At 36.7% G+C, this 20,479-nt stretch overlaps 1 protein-coding gene across 1 annotated transcript; it reads left to right on the forward strand.

Annotated features, from left to right (window-relative positions):
• The first annotated feature begins 201 nt into the window (after positions 1 to 201).
• On the forward strand, positions 202 to 19,889 carry RPF1 (ribosome production factor 1 homolog). Its single transcript, XM_025912531.2, has 9 exons — positions 202 to 466; positions 1,966 to 2,022; positions 4,922 to 5,002; positions 10,635 to 10,730; positions 11,324 to 11,477; positions 18,096 to 18,178; positions 18,593 to 18,774; positions 18,963 to 19,089; positions 19,656 to 19,889. Exons 1-9 carry the CDS (start codon positions 239 to 241, stop codon positions 19,695 to 19,697), a joined length of 1,050 nt encoding a protein of 349 aa, XP_025768316.1. The 5' UTR covers positions 202 to 238; the 3' UTR covers positions 19,698 to 19,889.
• The last annotated feature ends 590 nt before the right edge of the window (positions 19,890 to 20,479 follow it).

The following is a 20,479-nucleotide window of genomic DNA, read 5'->3' on the forward strand; positions in this document are numbered from 1 at the left end:
ATAGCAGATGCTTAATAAAGACTTCTGCGAACTCATCACTCCACTATTCATACAGCTGGGCAGCCCCCCTAAACTTTCCTCAAAACTAAATTTCAGCACCTTCTAAAACTGCTAAAGCTCACAATGCAGTCCACGTTTTTCTTTAAGAACTTCCTGACCCCGGAAGTAAAAGACTAGGTAAGGGAGTCGGAGGGGTAAGCTATTTCCGTTTCCGTACAGACGCTACGGCGCAAACACCATGGCGAAGGCCGGGGATAAGAGCGGCACTAAAGGAAAGAAAGGCCTGAAGCGGAAAGCAACCGCCGAAGAACCTCAAGAGGCCGCAGTCGCTGAGGATGGGGCGACGGAAAGCGGGGTCCAACCCCCGAAAACGGCTGCCTTTCCCCCAGGCTTCAGCATTTCGGAAATTAAGAACAAACAACGGCGACACTTAATGTTCACGCGGTGGAAACAGCAGCAGCGAAAGGTATGACGGGGCCGAGGCTGCAGGGCGCATGCGCTGCACCCGCGCGCGCGCGCGCGCGCACGACAGTGGGGAAGGGAATAGCACTTGCGTGGTGGCCGTGGCTTGGCGTCCCGGAGGCGGTAATTAATCTAGAAGGATGACGCTGACGTTCTAATGTCCTGGTCCCCTCGCACTGCTTTGGGGATTCTGTCTAGGTTCAGCTTTTTGCCTGAGCGACGAGGATTCTCTTCCTTTCCAGCCCCTGCCTACGTTCCCTGGCTGAGAATGAAAGCAAGAAGTCCCGCTCTCCTAGCAGTGGGAAAAAAAAAAAAAAAAAAAAAAAATCCCCCTCCTGACCTGGAAGGAGAAAGTCTCCCATCTCTGTGCTTCGACCCGTGCACCTAACGTTGGCAAATTTCTAGAGCCTGTAATACAGGCAGTACGTGAATCCAGTGATGCTTTTCTGATTCCTGGGCAGCAACTCTTACCTAAAGTATTTCTGTGAAGTTTCTGGTAATTATATTTGTAGCGTTGTCCTCATACTGTTCTAGGAGATAAACAGATATGAGGAGATAAACAAAGCTCAAGATCACAGTGCTTATTTGTGGTTACGTTGCACTCGGAAGCAAGCATTTGTTTATTCCTGTACATCATAAAAGTTCCCGCACATAATATTCTTTTTACTTGCCTGTCTCCTCTTATTAGATACTACATCTTTTGAGCCCTGAATAGTGCCTTACTCATAAGCGCCAGAGTGCTTTTGGAGTACGTAGAGAATCTAACTCATTCTGGTGAGCGCGTTTGCGGGAAGGGCCTCCTCGAAGACTTCTTAACACTATAATGTGAGATTTGACGTATGGAGGGTCTACAGGCGTTGGGGGGGAGGGCGTGGCCGGGAGAGCACTTTCTGTGTGTGTAAGTGAGCATTCTGTTCAGAAATTTCCAGCAGGTACAAATTTACAGTACAAATGTAACTCACTTTGCAAGTCCTTAATAATCTTAAAAGCATATTTTGATTGTAAAATTTATAACTAATGGTGGTTTATTGGAAGCAATCTGAAAACGCATCTCCCATTCTCATTTACTTGTAGTATTTTCCAAGAGAAGCAACCGGCATAGCCATCATGGTTTTCTTTAGAATGCAACTTGTTAGGAATGCAAAATAAAACAGCCACAAAAACGTGTTAACTAGTTTAGATGGGCGTTTCACATTTTCACTTAATGTGAGGCTTTACAGTAAGATAAAAAGTAAAAGGTAAAAAGGCAAACTTTAAATATTCATACTTGCCAATTTCAGTTTTTTGAAGGAGAAAGACCTTTGTTTATTGATTAGCCAGCTTATTTGGTTTACAATCACTTTGGTATGAAAGTCTGTGTCAGGGTGTTTGCTTTAATGCGTTACAAAGATTGCTGAGATAAAGTGGCCGTAGCATTAGTAATGTGTAGTTTCAGTATGTGTTTGTGATATAACTGATGGTTTCTCAATATTTTTCTGTTTTGTTTTTTTTTAAACCTTTTAGGAAAAGTTGGCAATTAAGAAAAAACTTAAAAAAGAGAGAGAAGCTCTTGGTGATAAGGTAAATAACATTTTTAGCCACCTGCTTTCTGTCTTATGTTGAGTAATGCTCCCTTATGTTTATGTTGTATCGCTTTCTTTTAAAACTTACTATGAAATACTTCCAATGTATAAAAGATACGAAAATAAAATAACAAACCCCTTTCCATTCATTACCTAGCTTAGAAAACATTGCATTAACAAATAATTTTCGAAGTCCTTTGGATGCTTCTTACTGATTGCTTTCCCCTCCAAAGCCAACCACTTATGAAATTGCCATTTTCTTGTTCCCATGCATTTCTTTCTTATCTTTAGGTTTGTGTCCCTAAACAATGAACACAATAGTGATGTTTTGCATTTTTTTCAAAATTTCATGTAAATGGTATGTCTACTGTAATTTGCTTATTTTACTTCATTTTACATGTTTGAGAGATAGAGACTTAGCTTTCTGACTTTGGAAAGCTTTTGGGGAAGCTTCCCAGTTTAGGCCTGTGGTTGGAGTTTTTGTGACTTGAAGCAAAGGCTCTTGGGGAAAGGCAGGATGCAGCCTGTTCTGTTGTAGGATTGAGGTGTGTAGGAATGAAAGCTGATACAGAGGATATTAACCCTTTGAAGACTGAGAATGGCAAGTGGGAGGAAAGTGAGATACTTGGATGGACTATGGCAAAGAAGAGAGTAAAGATAATACATCCAAAAACGATTTGGCTACTTTTGTGATATTGATAAGAAATGAAGTCTACTGAAAATTTTTAAAAGGACTGCTAAATACATCCACAACTAAGCTGTTTTCCTTTAATTTTATTTATAGCTAGTGTTAGATTTTGATTTATGCTTGCAAAATTTTTAGAACATACAACTCTTCCTCCTCTACTGTCTCTTAAGATAAGGTACCAAGGAATGATAAGCATTTTTGAGGAAAATGAAAAATGTAAAGATTATATGCAAACTAAACACTCTGCCTTTTCATGCCTTCTCTTAATAGGACTAGGTTAAATCACATGAAATTGCCAGTTTTAGACTGTTTTAACCTGCAGAATTCTATCAGCAGTTATTCTCTTTTTTTTTTTTTTTTTAATTTTTTTCAACGTTTATTTATTTTTGGGACAGAGAGAGACAGAGCATGAATGGGGGAGGGGCAGAGAGAGAGGGAGACACAGAATCGGAAACAGGCTCCAGGCTCTGAGCCATCAGCCCAGAGCCTGACGCGGGGCTCGAACTCACGGACCGTGAGATCGTGACCTGGCTGAAGTCGGACGCTTAACTGACTGCGCCACCCAGGCGCCCCTCTCTTTTAACTCTTAGTAACCAGCCAGTTATAGCAAATATGCCAATCACCTTTGGATATATCACCATTCTTGTTTTTGGACTGAAAAAATGAATTCCTAGAACTGCCTCCTTTAAAAAATTACTTAAAACTTAATATTTGTTTCATAAAGTAATAAGAAATGAAATCCTAAAGAGTTTAGCAGTTCTTATTTCTTCCTATCTCTGCTAACATTCAAACCCACATGTTTTGAATTTGTTTTAGTCAGTATATGCTTACAGTTCTGTATTCCTGCTCTGTAGCATTTCATTTACAAAGTTTTTTGGTCTAAGCTGAGTATACATGATTGCCAATTCTAATAATATTCCATTATGTTGAAGTGTCACAGTCTTTAGCCTGTTTTTGGATGTTTGCTGTATTTGCTGTTCATAAATTGCTTCTCTCTTTCATACCTTACCATAAATGCCTCAAACTGGAATTACTAGTTCAGCAGATAGATTTGTAGCTTTGGTTATTTATTTCTGGTGTTTTTTAAATTTTAATTTTAGAGAGAGTATGCATGTATGCATGCGTGTGGGGAGAGGGACAGAGAGAGAGAGAGAGGAGAATCCCAAGCAGGCTCCATGCTTAGCGTAGAACCCCACACAGGGCTCAATCCCTAGTCCCTGGGATCATGACCTGAGCTGAAATCAAGAGTTGGGTGCCCAACTAACTGAGCCACCCAGGCAACCTTTGTTATTTATTTCTGAAGAGCTTTCTGAAAGCATTGGAACAAAGCTCCATATATATGTACCTTTTGTACATTTGACTCTTGAACAACATGGGGTTTGGGGTGCAGAATACCAACTCTACTCCTGCACACGTGAAAATCCCATACCCTACTATTGGCCTGAAGTCTTACTGATAACATAAAGTGAATTAACACATATTTATGTGTTATATGTATTATATACTGTATGCTTACTATAAATTTTTTTTTAATGTTTCCTTTTGAGAGAGAGAAAGAGACAGAGCATGAGCAGGGGAGGAGCAGAGAGAGAGGGAGACACAGAATCCGAAACAGGCTCCAGGCTCTGAGCCGTCAGCACAGAGCCCGATGCAGGGCTTGAACTCACAAACTGTGAGATCATGACCTGAACTGAAGCTGGACGCTCAACCGACTGAGCCACCCAGGCGCCCTTGTATGCTTACTATAAAATAAGCTGGAGAAAATATTATTTGGAAAATTATAAGAGAAAATACCCTTATAGTATTGTACTATAAAAAATGCACATATAAGTGGGCCTGCACAGTTCAAATCTATGTTGATCAAGGGTCCACTATAATTTTTCCAATCTATTTGATATTTTTCTTAGTGTATAATTACTTTGATCGCAGTTTCTTCTTTCTGCTACTTCTGAATGGTTTTAGACCATTTCATTCAGTTAGCAATTCTTCCAGTATGTTTAGGTCTCTGCTTAGAGTTAAAAAAAAAAAAAAAAACCTCTTAGTATTATTGTTAGGATTGATACAGCAATGGAAATGAGGAACAGATTGAGGCTTTGGATTATTTACAGATTTCTGTTACTCTTCCCTAACCCAACTGCAAAATTATTAACGTAAAATCCTTCTAAAACTTAATCTGTTTTTTATTTTTGTTTTTTTTTTTTTAATTTAGGCTCCACCAAAGCCTATACCAAAGACCATTGACAACCAGCGAGTGCATGATGAAACTATAGTAGACCCTAATGATGAAGAGGTAATGTTGGAAGTCTTAAATAAATTTGTATGACCACATTTGACAAATTATTTGTTCATATGTTGATAGTTAAAGTACTGGCTGGTGAAGTTGTATAATGGACTGATTCAGCTATAATGTTGGTATATTATTTGCTATAGATTGTTTCATAACTGAATTTCTCAATAATGCTATAGGAAAAACTCTGATTCCACTCATTTTATAGAAATGTATTATATTTTATGACCAGGTAAACTTTTTGTCATTTAATTTATAGTACTTCTGTTGTTTTTAATATCATTTGAAAAGCATTTCTCATTATAGAGTTTTATAGTACTAGAAATTTTGATATAAGGATAACATTTGATATTTTTTGTGTCCTCATAAAACTCTTGGTTTCAGGATAATCATCCACTTTTCACTTTTCACATTTCCCTTTAAATAGTTTGTTACAGTATGGTGAGAGAATCAAGTTTTAAATTTTTTTTGTGTGTGTGCAGGGAATTTGGTTTTGGTTATGTTTGTTTGCTTTCAAACCATACTATTATTGACATTCTTTCCTATTTCCTCATATAGTCATTCATTCATTCATTCAGTCAGTCAGTCAGTCTTCTAGCAAATGTTTATTGACTGCCTGCTGTGTACTGGGATCTGTTTTAGGAACTTGGCATCTGTCAGTGCACCAAGCACCGTGCCACATATACACACAAAATATCAGCCTTTTTCTGGGCTATTGGTCAGTTTGGTCAGTTTGTCACTGTATCACTTCTTTATTTTTATAATTATTTATCTTCATGGTAAGTTTATCTATTAGAGCAAGATGCCCCTCCCCACATCCATCCTCAAATTTCTCTTCAGGAATGTTCATTCTCTTTTTGGACCTTTGGTCTGCCATATAAAATTATAAAAATTGTATTAAAGTAGATCACTCAGGGGATCTATTTGTATATTGCTCTTTTTAGGTCTTTAAAAATGTGATTCAGTGAATTTTATAATTCTCTTCATGCAAGGTGTACATATAAATCTTTTTAGAGCTGTTGATGGCTATCTTATGTTTTTTATCAGTGTAAATCACCTCATTGAGAATTGTTTTATTTGCTGATTTATAAAAATACAATTGATTTTTGGACTGTGATCTTCTAAACAGTAGATCACCTAGATTCGTCTCCAATAATTTGTCTAAATATTGTTTTCATTTCATGTTTAGCTAATCATTTCTACAAATAACTTTCAATCCATTAATCATTTATTTCTTTTGTGCTGACTAGGGCCTCCAGCATAATGTGAAACAAATAGAAAACGCAATAGTGGCATCTATGCCCTGGTCCTGGTTTTAAAGAGAATACTTCTAACGTGCCATCTTTAATGTTTGTGTCATTAATGGTAGATTCTCCTTATATGTTAAGGAAAATCTGTTTCTTTTTTTGCTGCGGGGAGGGGGGTGTTTGTTTTATCATGAATGAATGTGAAACATTATCAAATGCTTTTTCTGAAAATAGAGATAATTATGTACTTTTTCTGCAAATATTGAGATAAATATGTAGTTTTTCTCCTTTATAGTACCAATGTAGGAAATGAAATGGATCTTCTAATGTTAAATCTCTTTTGCATTCTTGGGGTAAATACAATTTAGTTACAATGTTTTATCTTTTACACGTTTTGGTTTGTCAGTACTTTGTTTAGAATATGTACATCTATGTTTATAAGTGAGACTGCAGAAATGTCCCTTTCCATTCCTAATATTATTTATTTGGGCTTTTCACCAGAGATACATCTATTTTGTTACTCTTTTTCAAACTACTTTTTTCTTTGATCATCTCTTGAAATTTTGTTTTCTAATTTATTTATATCTCTCCTTATCTTTATAATTTATTTCCTGTTACTCTGTTGAGTTTATTCTTCTTATTTAACTCATTTTTCATCTTCCTTTCTATTTCTTCCTTTCTATTGTGAGCAATTAAGGCCACAAAATTCCCTGTAAGTACCACTTTTGGTATATCCCACAAGTTTTAAGACGTGTTTCTTCATTATTATTCAAATCTAAGTATCTCCTTTAATGGGAGATTTGTTCATTTCTTCTGGTAATTTCTTTTTTTTTTTTCTTTGCTTGACGTTTATTTCCTTGTTTTCCCCCGGTTCTTATTATATTGTTTATTTTACTTATTTAAGGTTTCATTTATTCTTCTTTTTCTAGTTTCTTAAAATGGGAGCTTACATTACTGATTTTATACTTTCTTTCTTTTTAATATAATCTGATAAAGCTATCATTTTCCTCCAAAGCACTGCTTTAGCTACATCTCATACCTTTTGATATGTTTGTTGTGTTTTCATTTTCATTCTGTTCAAGATATTTTCTAATTTCTCTTGTTATTTCTTCTTTGGCTCATTGATTATCAAGAAGTATGTTGTTTAATTTCCAAATATTTGAGGATTTCCCACATATATTTCTGCTGTTGATTTCTAATTCAATTTTATTGTGGTTCTGGAACATACTCTGTTTGATTTTAGTCCTTTTCAAGTAAAGAACTGTTCTGTGTTTTAGGATAAGATCTATTCTTGAAAATGTTCTGTGTTCCTTTGGAAATGTATATTTTGCTGTTTTGAAGTATATTAAGAGTTGTTTTAAGTTGTTTGATTGTGGTGTTCATGTTTTCTATATTCTTGCTGAATTTTCTATCAGTTACTGAGAGAGGAGTATTGAAACCTCAAACTATAATTGCTGAATTATTCATCTCTTCTTATTCAGTTGACCCTTAATCCAGTGTCCCATATTGTCCCATCCCTTCGATTGTCCATAGCCATATTTCTTAATGTCTATTTTCTTTCATATACACATAGCCACCTAAACTCTTTTGTGGTTACTGTTTACATGGTATATCTTCTTTTTTCATTTTTTACTTTCTTCATTTCTTCTTTTTTACTTTCAACCAGTTTATATCTTTGAATTTAAAGTGTCACTTACAGGGGCATCTGGGTGGCTCAGTCAGTTAAGTGTCAGACTTCAGCTCAGGTCATGGTCTCATTGTTTGTGAGTTCGAGTCCCACATTGGGTTCTTTGCTGTCAGTGCAGAGCCTGCTTCGGATCCTCTCTCCCCACCCCTACCCCTGCTCTCTCACTCTGTCTCAAAAATAAACATTTAAAAAATAATAATAATAAAGTGTCACAGATGTTGCTTTTTTTATTCAGCCTGACAATTAGTATGTATTTTTTAATTAAAAAAATTTTTTAATGTTTATTATTTATTTTTGAGAGAGAGAGGGACAGAGTGTGAGTGGGGGAAGGGCAGAGAGAGAGGGAGACACAGAATCCAAAGCAGGATCCAGGCTCTGAGCTCTCATCACAGAGCCCAACGCGGGGCTCAAACCCATGAACTGTGAGATGATGACCTGAGTACAAGTCAGACGCTTAACTGACTGAGTCACCCAGGCACCCCTGACAATGAATATTTAATGTTAACTATTGATGTAGTCATATTTACATCTGCCCTTTTACTTTTTTTCATTACATTTTATATATTTTTTTAATACTTTTTTTTAATGTTTATTCTTGAGAAAGACAGAGACAGAGCATGAGTAGGGGAGGGGCAGAGTGAGAGAGAGACACAGAATCTGAAGCAGACTCCAGGCTCTGGGCTGTCAGCACAGAGCCCGACATGAGGCTCAAACTCACAAACCGTGAAATCATGACCTGAGCTGAAGTCAGACTTTTAACTGAGCCACCCAGGTGCCCCACTATATTTTATACCTTTATTCTGTTTCTCCTTGGCTTTCTCTTATATTAAAAAAATATTTTTATTATGCTATTTTAATACCTCTTAATCTTTTAAGTTATATATTTAAGGGTTTTCTTAGTAGTTTCTGTAGGAATTACAGCATGCATCTTTAATTTAGCACAGTGTACTTCCAGCACATACTGACATGATTCTGGTAAATACAACAGGTTTCCACCAGTATAGCTTTGTTCCTTCACTCTTGTTCATGCTGTTGTCATATATAACATTTGTCTGTGTTATAAATCCAGTGTTGTAATTTCTGCTTTAAAATATCTCATTGTTCGGGTGCCTGGGTGGCTCAGTCGGTTGAGCGTCCGACTTCAGCTCAGGTCATGATCTCGTGGTTTATGAGTTCGAGCCCCGCGTCGGGCTCTGTGCTGATAGCTCAGAGCCTGGAGCCTACTTCGGATTCTGTGTCTCCTCCTCTTTCTGCCCCTCCCCTGCTCAATGCTTTGTCTCTCTGTCTCTCAATAATAAATAAACGTTAAAAAAAAATTTTTTTTTAATATCTCATTGTTTTATAAAAAAAGAAATTTACACATACAACACACACAAAAAGTCTTTTATAGTTAACTTCGTGTTTACCATTTACAGTGCTTTTCTTTCCTTTCCTTGGATCTAAGTTACCATCTGGTGTCATTTTCTTTCAGCTTGTAGGATTTCCTTAAATTTTTTTTTTTTTAGGTTTGTTTATTTATTTTGAGAGAGAGAGAGTGGGTGTGCATGAGCATGAGTGGGGGAGGGACAGAGAGAATCCCAAGCAGGATCTGTGCCGTCAGCACAGAGCTCTAAGTGGGGCTCGGTCCCACAAACCGTGAGATCATGACCTGAGCCAAAATCAAGAGTTGGACACTTGATTAACTTGAGCCACCCAGGCACCCCGGGAGATTTTTACTCTTATCTTTGGTTTAAAGTATTTTTTAGGTTATTTGCTTGGGGTAGAAATAGATCCCAGGCTCTGAAGTTTGGCGAAATCATTCTGACCTTGGTAAAAGTATAACTTCCTTGGGAGCCCAGGAGCAAGGCCCACAAACATTAAAAGTTGAATTTCCTTTAACAGCACTGTGTCTCCACTTGTTTGTTTTATTGTTATTTTTAACCTGCCTCCTGAGTGATTGTCCTTGTGTTTGTGTGGCTCAATCGTAAGTCAGTGATTCGGGCAGAGATTGTGTTGAGATACCTTGAGCCTCTGAGCCCCTATCAACTGAGCTACCTGTGGGTTGAGGACTGCATTCAAAGTTGCAACCAGTTTTCAAGTCTCCCTCACCTTTTGTGTGCGCTGGTTTTTTAGGTCTGTCCCATGTATAGTTCAGCTGTCAGCCAGGGATTTGTAGAGAGATTATCTCAGCTCCTCTATGGCTCTTACATTTCCAGAGCTCTCCTTTGAATTTCTGGCTGATCCGCACTTACCCTGAACTGGCTCAGTAACTTTAGACTGGCAAAGCTAGGGTTTTCAAACGCACCTCTCCCCAAATCCAGTTTACCACCTTTGATTCAAGATTGCTGGTTCTTGCCTACCATCAGACCTGAAGTTGATAAAGTTACTATTTTTGTAGCCATGTTTATGGAAGAAATGGAATAGTTCTAAGGAAGATTCCTGATGTTCTTGCCCACAGCCCTAGCCATTTTTCAAGAAAAAACAGCTCAGTTTGTGTCTTGAAATTGTTTTTGACAGTTTTTTCCAGTTTTATACTTGTATTCTACAGGTAGAAAATCACCCAACCTCTTTATGTCACCATTAATATAAGTCCCTCCTGGCTGTCTTCAAATCCCCTATCAGCCAAGAAGGAGGTCAGTGTCATAGGATCCTGCTGGAGCTACTTTTAAAATTCTGGCCCAGTAGAGTGTTTGATATAAAATTATCCTTTTTCTGTTCACAGGTTGCTTATGATGAAGCTACAGATGAATTTGCTTCTTACTTCAACAGACAAACTTCTCCCAAGATTCTCATCACAACATCAGATAGACCTCATGGGGTAAACATATCTATCAGTGTAGTTATTGAATTCTTAATTTTCTTACATTACCTAGACTATTTAAAAGAATTCTTTTCAGAAGATCTGAGTTAATTAGTAATTTAATAGATAATGCCTGTGAGTAAGCTAAATAAAATGAATACTGGTGATGTGATGTAGGTTCTCTAAGCATGATTCTTCAGGATAGGGTTTATCAACCTCAACACCATTAGCATTTGGGGCTGGGTAGTTTTTTATTATGGGGGTTGCCCTGTTCATTAGAGGATATTTAGCGGTATCCCTGGCCTCTACCCACTAGATACCACTACCAGCTGTCCCCTACTATTACCACCAGTCATAACCACCAAAAAATGCTTCTAGATATTGTCAAATGTCCTCTAGTGGGGCATAATCACCCCCAGTTGAGAACCACTGCTTTAGGATGGTCAGTCTTTGATAAAGGATTAAATACTGTTCAGATTTCATTTTTTTCCCTACCCTTGTTCTTTATTAATAACACATATTAATCATTGCTCCTTTCCTTATTAATGTATACCAACTTAAAATTTTTATTCCTTTTCACCTCAGAAGATTTCTGTTATTTTGTTTTGCAGAGAACAGTACGACTGTGTGAACAACTCTCCACAGTTATACCAAATTCACATGTTTATTACAGAAGGGGATTGGCTCTGAAAAAAATTATTCCACAGTGCATTTCAAGAGATTTCACAGATCTGATCGTTATTAATGAAGATCGTAAAACACCAAGTATCCTTTCTTTATTAAAGTTTTCCTGTCTCACCTTCACCCCCTTTTAAAACATATTTAAAAGAATAAGGAAATGTTTTCTATAACTTTCAGAACATAATTTTTTAAACAAGAAAATTATGTATCTCTAGTCAAGAATCTATAAACTATTTTTTTCATTTAGCAAATATTCATTCAAGCAAATGCTATAGGCAAGACATTACTTTAGTCCTTAGTAAAAGATGCAGAGATAAACAGGAGCCTTAGGGAGTTCATAATCTAGTAGGAGAAAATAGAAATGTAAACTAACAAAAATGTAGAGTGGGTAGTACAGTTAAAGAGAAATACAGGATACAGTGCACACTCTGGTAAAAATCTGCCCTGGGGATATCAGGGAGGAAGGACTTGACTGGAAAAAGTGCTTAACTCAGTTTGGTGAGTATGGGCGAATGAGGTGAATAAGGCAGAGGAAGAGAGCCCAGTGCAGAGAGACCATTTGTAACGGCAGAGGCATTAAGGAGCAGACCCAGTTGGGGATCTGCAAGTAGTTTGATATGGCTAGATTTTATGTTACCAGAGGTGGTATCACAGGATTACATTTTTGAGGCAGATATGAGCCCATTTTATGTATTTACTGCTGTTTCAGATGCCAAGAATACTCTATCCTTTTTCTGTGAGTCTCAGATCCTAGGTGACTGTGTCACTTGAAACCAAGGTATTTTTTACTGTTTGCAGAAATTAGATCATATAAAGAATGCCTATATTTGTTGTTGTTGCTGTTGTTTTATTTATCAAATTGTGGCTGTGAGATCACTAATTTTAAAGATGATCAACTGAATGGGTCAAATTCTTAAAATTATTAAGGATTCATAAAAAATAGGGACAGGAGTTTCCTGCTGCCAGGATAACTTTTTTTTTTTTTTTTAAATCAATGAACACTGCTTTAAAAAAAATGGTGTCAAAGCTATTTTTTAAAAATCTAGATAACTTTTATGGTTTTTACTATTTTCAATAGAAGTTAAAGACGTTATCCACTTGTACGAGTTGCTTTCTAGAGACTAAAATAGACTAGAGCTAGCTTTGTAATGTGATGTTTTTTTGGCCATATTATAATTTGGCTTGGATTGTGGGTTAATGTACCAAAATAACTAAAATCTCTTGAATACTTAACTATTCCAGAAGAGGTCTGTTTTTAAAAATGTAGTTGGTGCCTTCTTAAAACTACCTCCCAAAATAAAGTGGCAAGGTCTGTGTTCCTCTTTTATTTTTGGCAATTAAAAAAACCATCATTATTTTAAGGCTGCCAGCAGGTATTCATCAATTGAATAAACATTGTATCCTTGTTTTATCTGAGCTATTTTATATGGATACTGCGTTTCACTTACACCATCTATTGCCTTTAGAAAGCTATGTTCTCTTTTCCTTATAAAATTGTATTGTCTTTTTACTCAAAATGTATTAATATTTTTCTGATTACCATATTGGACACCTTGTAGGGTAAGTTAACCATTAGATTAAGATACCATCAGTACACAGACCAAATTTATATTAAGGAAATAACTAGGCTAATGAAGTAATCCAAATATGAGATTGCTTCTCCTATACACGTAAATATATATGCACACAGGTGTGTATGGGTGTCCCAGGATTATAAGTTTTGAGTATAGAATTATGCAGCAGTTTCTAAAAGTCCTAGTGAATAGAGTTTGTATCAGTATAATCCTGCCTCGATGTTGATTTTTATAATTTCAGAGATATTTCATTTTCTTTTCTAATTGATATCTAGTAATGAGTTAATGGCAAATTATTGGTGAAACAAGCTAGGAAAGCAGACCTCCTAAATTGCTTTTGTGTTCTCTGTTAACAGAGAATGGTCTTCAAGACTAATGAGGAGATTGCTGGGGGGCCCTGGAAGTCCATCTTGGATAAAAAGTTTGTAAGATAAGGCCTAGAAACTCTGAATAAGGTCAGATATCCTGGCTTCAAAGACTATGTGCACAAACTTGTAAAGGAGACTTTGCTACTCTGGGGGAAGATATATGAGACAGGCAAGTGGAGGAAGGAGGGAGAAAGAGGACTGCTGGTTAATATATGCCATGATCCAGAAAAAAACATGTCAAATAATTAAAGGGAGACTAATTTGTAAGCACATAATAGAAATGGTGTATGATTCCTAGGGACTTAACATGGGCTTACAAATAACAAATCATGACCCCTAATGATGACACTTGGAGAAAACTTGAAAGAATTGAGGATGTACAGCCTTTGGGAAATTAGAATATGGGGCATGACAAGATACGGAAGGGCTGCTGTGTAAAAGAGTAGTGCCAAATGGTGGGAATGGCTTATAAATTTTCAACTTAACTCTAGAAAAGAGCTTTGTCAACTATCTAAACTGAGTCTGGTGGCTTTGGGTCAGGCAGATGTAATGTTAAATACAGACTTCATTACATGTGACTTTTGTCAAGTTTCTTAGCCACTTGGTTTCCTCATCTTTTAAAATAGGAAATGATACCTAAATCTTCAGGTTTCCCACAAAGACCACATTAAATGTATTATGTTTCTTTTTTTAATTTTTTTTTTAATGTTTATTTACTGTTGAGAAAGTGAGACACAGAGTGTGAGCAGGAGAGGGTCAGAGAGAGAGGGAGACACAGAATCTGAAGCAGGCTCCAGGCTCTGAGTTATCAGCACAGGCCCCATGCGGGGCTCAAACTCACAAATGGTAAGATCACACATGAGCTGAAGTCAGGCGCTTAACTGACTGAGCCACCCAGGCGCCCCTAAGGTATTATGTTTCTTAAGGCATAATACCTTAGTCCTGTTGTGGGCATTTTAGTAAATGTTATGGTATAGGAGAAAGCGCGGAAGTTTTTCCTGGAGACACCTAACATCTTCTATTGATTATTTCTAAATGGAAATTTGAGTTAGGTACGTCTTTGTCCTATACTTTTGGCAGCTTGTAGGCTGTTTTGCTTTCTTGGCCTTTGGGGACTAAATGTCCTTTTTGCCTCAGTCATCATAACAAAATACCTGTATGCATTAGGGCTTGGGCACAGGTGTAGTCCCACCTGTTACGATCTGCCACCTAGCTCTGAAATTTGAGCTTATCTACCTAACCTTTCTCAACCTCTTTTCATTGTTACTAATAGGGATAATGAACTCCTATTCTTCAGGATTTATGTTAGGAATTTATGTTAGGAATAAGTAAAGCTTTTTGTACAATGTGGGTACGTAGGAAAGGATTATTTTGGATTTTGTAGTTTTGACAGAAACCACAATTGAGTTGCAATGTCCTAGAAAGTTGGGGATCTGCAATTTGTTTGATATTGCAGATTTGATTTAGGTTGGAAGTGTTGATTTAGATTGGAAGAAATTACCTTTACCTCTCTTAGCTCCCATGAGTGTGATTTTTTTCATTGTGCAAATGATCCAGAAATACTTTTGGCTGTACCTCAAGAAGTTGAACCTGTGATGAATTTTTGAAAAGAAGGAAATTTTGAAAAGAAGGAATTCAAACATTACTGATAATCTGGTATGTGGTAGGCACTAGTATTTATCAGAAACAAATGTATCTTCCAAAAGTTAACAGATTAGTTGGGAAGAAAGTCATTTACATAATTATAACTCAAATCAGTGACAAGTGCTATATATAGGTAAGTAACAGTGACAGCTGAGATTTAAAGCTTAATGTTAACTGTGTAAAAAGAGGTGGCATTTGAAGTGAGCCTTAATAACAGTACTGCCCTTCTTGGTCAAGCTTGCGTGAGTCCCAAGGCGGCAAGCCCCTTCCCCAGTAAACCAACAGAAACCCCCGCCCATACCACATCTCCCTATCTGATTGCTCCGCAGGGCTTCAGTTCTAGTGGAAGTAGTATCTTGTCTCATTTGATAAGCAGATCAGAGCACACCTAGTTAAAATTGACCACATTCTGGCCAAGTACTAAACATTGCCCCCTGCAGGCAAGGCCAGCCTCTGCAGATGACTGGCCTGAATGATAGAGCAGCCAAAACACAACAACTGAGCGCACACAGCACACACGAGATATTCCCTCAAGTGCCAGGCCCTGGACATTATGGGACCTCTTCTTCATAAAGCCATTACTCTCAAAAGCAGGAAACCTAAAGGGCTTTTCTAACACAGAGAAGAAGGCAGAGACCTAGAAAAAAAATGCCAAGACAGAGGAATTAATCCCAAGTGAAAGAACAAGTGAAACAGACATAAGTAACATGTCTGCTGGAGAATTTAAAGCAACAATCACAAGGATACTCACTGGGGTTGAGAAAATGAAAGACTCTGATCAAAATCAAAAGCAGTCCAACACCAAGATACATTGTAATTAAACTTGCAAAATATACTAATAAAAACATCTTAAAAGCAGCAAGACAAAAGAAGTCCCTGACTTAACAAGGGAAGACCCATAAGGCTAGCTGCAGCTTTCTCAACAGAAACTTGGCAAGTCAGAAGGGAGTGGCATGATGTATTCCAAGTGCTGAATGGGAAAAATCTACAGCCAAAAATAGTCCAGCAAGGCTATCAGAATAGAAGAGATAAAAGAATTTCCCCAAACAAAAATGGGGAAGTTCGTGACTATTAAACCAGCCCTGAAAGAATTATTAAAGGGAACTGAGTAGAAAACTCTCCAGAAACGATGACAAAACAAGTATTAAATGGCACTAAATGCGTATCTGTCAATAATTTCTCTGAATGTAAATGGAGTAAATACTCCCATCAAAAGACAGGGGGAGTGGGTGCCTGGGTGGCCCAGTTGATTAAGTGTGTGACTCATTAATCTCAGGGTTGTGAGTTCAAGCCCCGCATTGGGCTACACGCTGGATGTGAAGCCTACTTAAAAAGCCAAACAAAAATAGGGTGTCAGAATGGGTAGAGAAACAAGATCCATCTATGTGCTGCCTACAAGAGACTTATTTTAGACCTAAAGACACGTGCAGATTTCAAGTGATGAAAGACTTGGGATGAAAGACACAGGATGAAGAAACATTTATCATGCAAATGGATGTCAAAAAAGCCAGAGTAGCAGTACTTGTATTCGACAGACTTTTTAAACAGAGTGTAATGAGATGAAGAAGGGCACTGTATCATAATATAAGGGACAATCTAACAAGAATATATAACATTTGTAAATATGCCCCCAACATGGAAGCAACCAGATATATAAAATAATAGTCATAAAGGAATTCACTGATGAAATGAGCCTTAATGGAGGAGTTAAATATTGCAGGTGTTTCAAATAGCATGAACAAAAGTACATGATAGGATTAATATGTATGGTGTATAAGACTGTCAGTGTCTACCAGTTAGGAAACATGGGGAAGGCATACAGATTAGAAAGGTGGTTTGGGGCCACAGAGTGTTACAGTGATGTTTTTACTCTGTAGATAAGCTGTTGTGAGAGTATTCTGAAATTAGGTACAGTTATCAAGACTCAAGGTATCTAGTTTGTTTTTCAGTTAGCACATGAGAAACAGTGGTCCAGATACAATGAGTCACATCCCATAGCCTACTATACAAACTCGATTTACTGTCTGTATTAGAAATGTACTTGGAATGGTGGGAGAGACGTCAGGCCAGCAAGGATCCTGTTTTAATCTAGTTGGAAAATCTCAAGGACCTCAACTAACAATAGCAATAAGGGTGAAGAGGAAGTTATGGAAGTGAGGAATTTATGAGGGTAAATAGGATTTGGCAAGGAAGGGAAGAAGGAGGAAGTTGAAGATAACCATAGTTTTTAATCTGGGTTAATGGGAGAATGTTGATACCTTTATCAAAAATGGAAACTTCTGTTTTGTAAAACTGTGTGCAGTTAGATTTGAAATAAGTAGTCTGATTATGACCTCCTTTTAAGGTTCAGTATTTGGAAAAATCAAGTTGTTACAAAAATTTGAGGAATGTTATCTTAGCTAGCTGCATTCTAGACTTTTAAAGCCCTAGCACTGCTACCCCTGCTGATTGTAGGTAGGGCTCTTATACTTCATTTGTAGTTGAGAGTGTCTAGCACCAAGTCTGCTTGTGGTAGACAATCAGTAAATGGTTATTAAATAATTGATTCTAATTTGTGGCCCAGTAATCCCAAGAGTAAGAGCTGGTCTTTTGAGAAACACTAATAACCTTGATTTTAAGAAGAGAGCTGAGTCTCTGGTTTATGGGACAGTATTTCAAAGCTGACAGCATATACTTACAAATGTACAAAAAAAATGTACATACAAATGTGTAAGTATGCATTTTTAGGGTTATAAGGCCTAAACATTATACTAGAATTCCATCTGGTCTATCATTCCTATTAGGGTAGTGTATATAAGCTCTTTGAAGAAACCTACTTTGTTGAATATGCAACATACCCTCTTGAGAGTGATGAGGTATGTATCATACCATGAAGAGACAAAGTGGGACTACTATAGGGGGACTAATATAATCTATTTTTCTGAAATATTTGGTTGACTTATGGTCTTTAGTTTTAGGTATGGTAAGAAAATTTCTTTTCACCCAGAGGAATACATGTATCTACCTGTTCATCTAGCTACAAAATTTAGGAGCCTTTGGACATACACAGGATCAGTTACTTATGCAATTTAAGATTTAAATAACCGAGTTCAGTGTGTTCTTAGCTTTATGAACAGATGGATTAATTCTAAGTCACTTGCCCAGTGGCCCAACCGCTCATTTTAAAATGAGCAGTGTTCGTTTGCGTAAAGAAATTAAGGTAAGTTTTACGTGTTCCTTAATTGGCATTGGTCTCCTTGCAGTTTTTGATTAGTAAACTCTGTAACTTATATAGATCTAATTGCTTTTATAATGGCCTTTGCTTTCCTGGTTAAAGCAAGTTTTATCTACCAGTAGTTTTCTTATGAGATTGTAACTGAGTTATGGCAGACAGGCAATAATAGCCTTCATTACTCTGAAACCAGTTTCTTTTCTAGTAGGACTTTGGTAAAGCCACTACATGTTAAAGTTATTTTAGAAGTATTATATTTCATGGAATTGATGTTATCTGTGGTAATTGATCATTAAGAAAGATACCTTTAAAGTTTATCAGTTTGTCAGGTAAATCCTGAAACTTGAACTTGCAATAAGGATATTAATTCCTTAATGTGATTTTTTTTCATAATTTTTCTAGAGAAGAGGTAAAGACCCTACAGAACACGTACCAGAAATAATTTTGAATAACTTCACAACAAGGCTGGGTCATTCTGTGGGACGTATGTTTGCATCTCTCTTTCCCCATAATCCTCAGTTTATTGGAAGGCAAGTTGCCACATTCCACAATCAACGGGACTATATCTTCTTCAGATTTCACAGGTGAGGAAGGTTCTTTAACTCCAGGGACTCTGATTTCAATTATGAAATACATTTTCAACATAAAATGTTTTCTAATGTATTGTGACAAGTATTATAGATGAGAAATAAGTATCTTTTGAACTCTGTCATATTAAAGAAATTACATTTGGCTTATTCAGACTGTTTTCCCTAATTCTTTATCTTTGAAGGTACATATTCAAGAGTGAAAAGAAAGTGGGAATTCAGGAACTTGGACCACGTTTTACCTTAAAATTAAGATCTCTTCAGAAAGGAACCTTTGATTCTAAGTATGGAGAATATGAATGGGTCCATAAGGTATGTGCCTTATTCTTTGAAGAGCCATTTATATCATTTCAAAAGTATAGAATGAGAAGGAAACTTTGTACTTTAAGCTTTGAGTGCTTATACCTTGTGTTTCTGACCTCCACGAGCTTGAAAGAACCAATCTCTGATAAGGTATTTGGGTCTGATGACTAACACTGGTTCATTTGAAGTATCCTAAATTAGATCAGTGGTCCTCAAAGTGGGACCACCACTGTTAGAAGGCAAATTGTTGGGCCATAGACCTACTCAATCAGCAACTTAGGGGCCTAGCACTGTTTATCAGCGTTATGATTCTGCTGTATATATGAAAACAGCTATAGAGGTTTCATAGAAGTTTGGAGATCACTTTAAGTCCTAAATGAAAAATATTTTAAAACCCATCTCTTTTCTAATAAGCAATATTTCACCTAAGTACTTTAACATTTTATATATCATTACACACACACACACACATATTAGAACAGTAACTTCTAAAGACTATTCAGTCTCAGAGATGGACCCAGAGGTTTTTTTTTTTTTAACATTGTTTACTTTTTTTTTTTCCTTCTAATTTTCAGCCCCGGGAAATGGATACAAGTAGAAGAAAATTCCATTTATAAAGTACTGAAGGAATAGTATTGGATTGTGCTACAACAGGGCCTCTTGGATTTCAACTCTGGCATCTTTTCAAAATGGCATCTACTGGTTGGGTTTCATAAACCTTTCATGTCTGGACAAGTGCCATGAATTATCTTTCACTGTTTATGTAGCAAATACAAATAAAAGTCATTTTGGTGAGTTTAGAAATTGCAGTTTAAGAGTCCTAAAATTTAATTCTCTTATTTCTAGGGATTGTGAATAAGTCGGAATCAAGATTCAAAGTAAGTTTCTCATGTGTACTTTCATGGAACATTCGGTCTGGAGAAAAAATACAGTCCTTGGTAGATACTGTGTAACCCAGGGGCTTTCTACCAGAATAAACTTGGATCTGGCACATCTTTGGAGGCCAGGTTTCTGGGATATTTTAATATTTATTTAAGCCTTTCAAAATGGCAAATTTTTAAAGCAAAATGGTTTACCAAGGACTTAAGGCAAAATTGCAAATTACTGAAGCTAATCTTCAGTTCCATTTTTCTTGGTACTTTGTACCTCATTACATCATACTGTAATATTCCACTCAAGAATTGTGTAAAGTTTTTAACATCTGAAGTTTTTAACATCTTCTAATATTCCCATGTCTTTTCTCTACTGTCCTTATTAGGAGAGCAGTCTATTAAGTAATTAATTTTTAGATGTAATGGTAATACCCTACATAAGGGAGTTTTTTAGTATTTCTCATTATTAAATAACTTTTATTAAAACAAAGTTAATCCTGCAAATAACTCATGTGTAGAAACTAGTA

Source organism: Puma concolor, chromosome C1 (genome assembly GCF_028749965.1).
Source record: "Puma concolor isolate L17-30 chromosome C1, mPumCon1.1.hap2, whole genome shotgun sequence".
NCBI classification, from domain to species: Eukaryota; Metazoa; Chordata; class Mammalia; order Carnivora; family Felidae; genus Puma; species Puma concolor.

What these genes read in the sequence shown, in the direction of transcription:
- RPF1 (XM_025912531.2), top strand. Translation starts at nt 239, where the DNA reads ATGGCGAAGGCCGGGGATAAGAGCGGCACTAAAGGAAAGAAAGGCCTG. An exon ending in GGAAACAGCAGCAGCGAAAG is followed by an intron (nt 467 to 1,965) that starts GTATGACGGGGC and finishes TAAACCTTTTAG; the next exon opens with GAAAAGTTGGCAATTAAGAA. An exon ending in GTTTGCGTAAAGAAATTAAG is followed by an intron (nt 18,179 to 18,592) that starts GTAAGTTTTACG and finishes TAATTTTTCTAG; the next exon opens with AGAAGAGGTAAAGACCCTAC.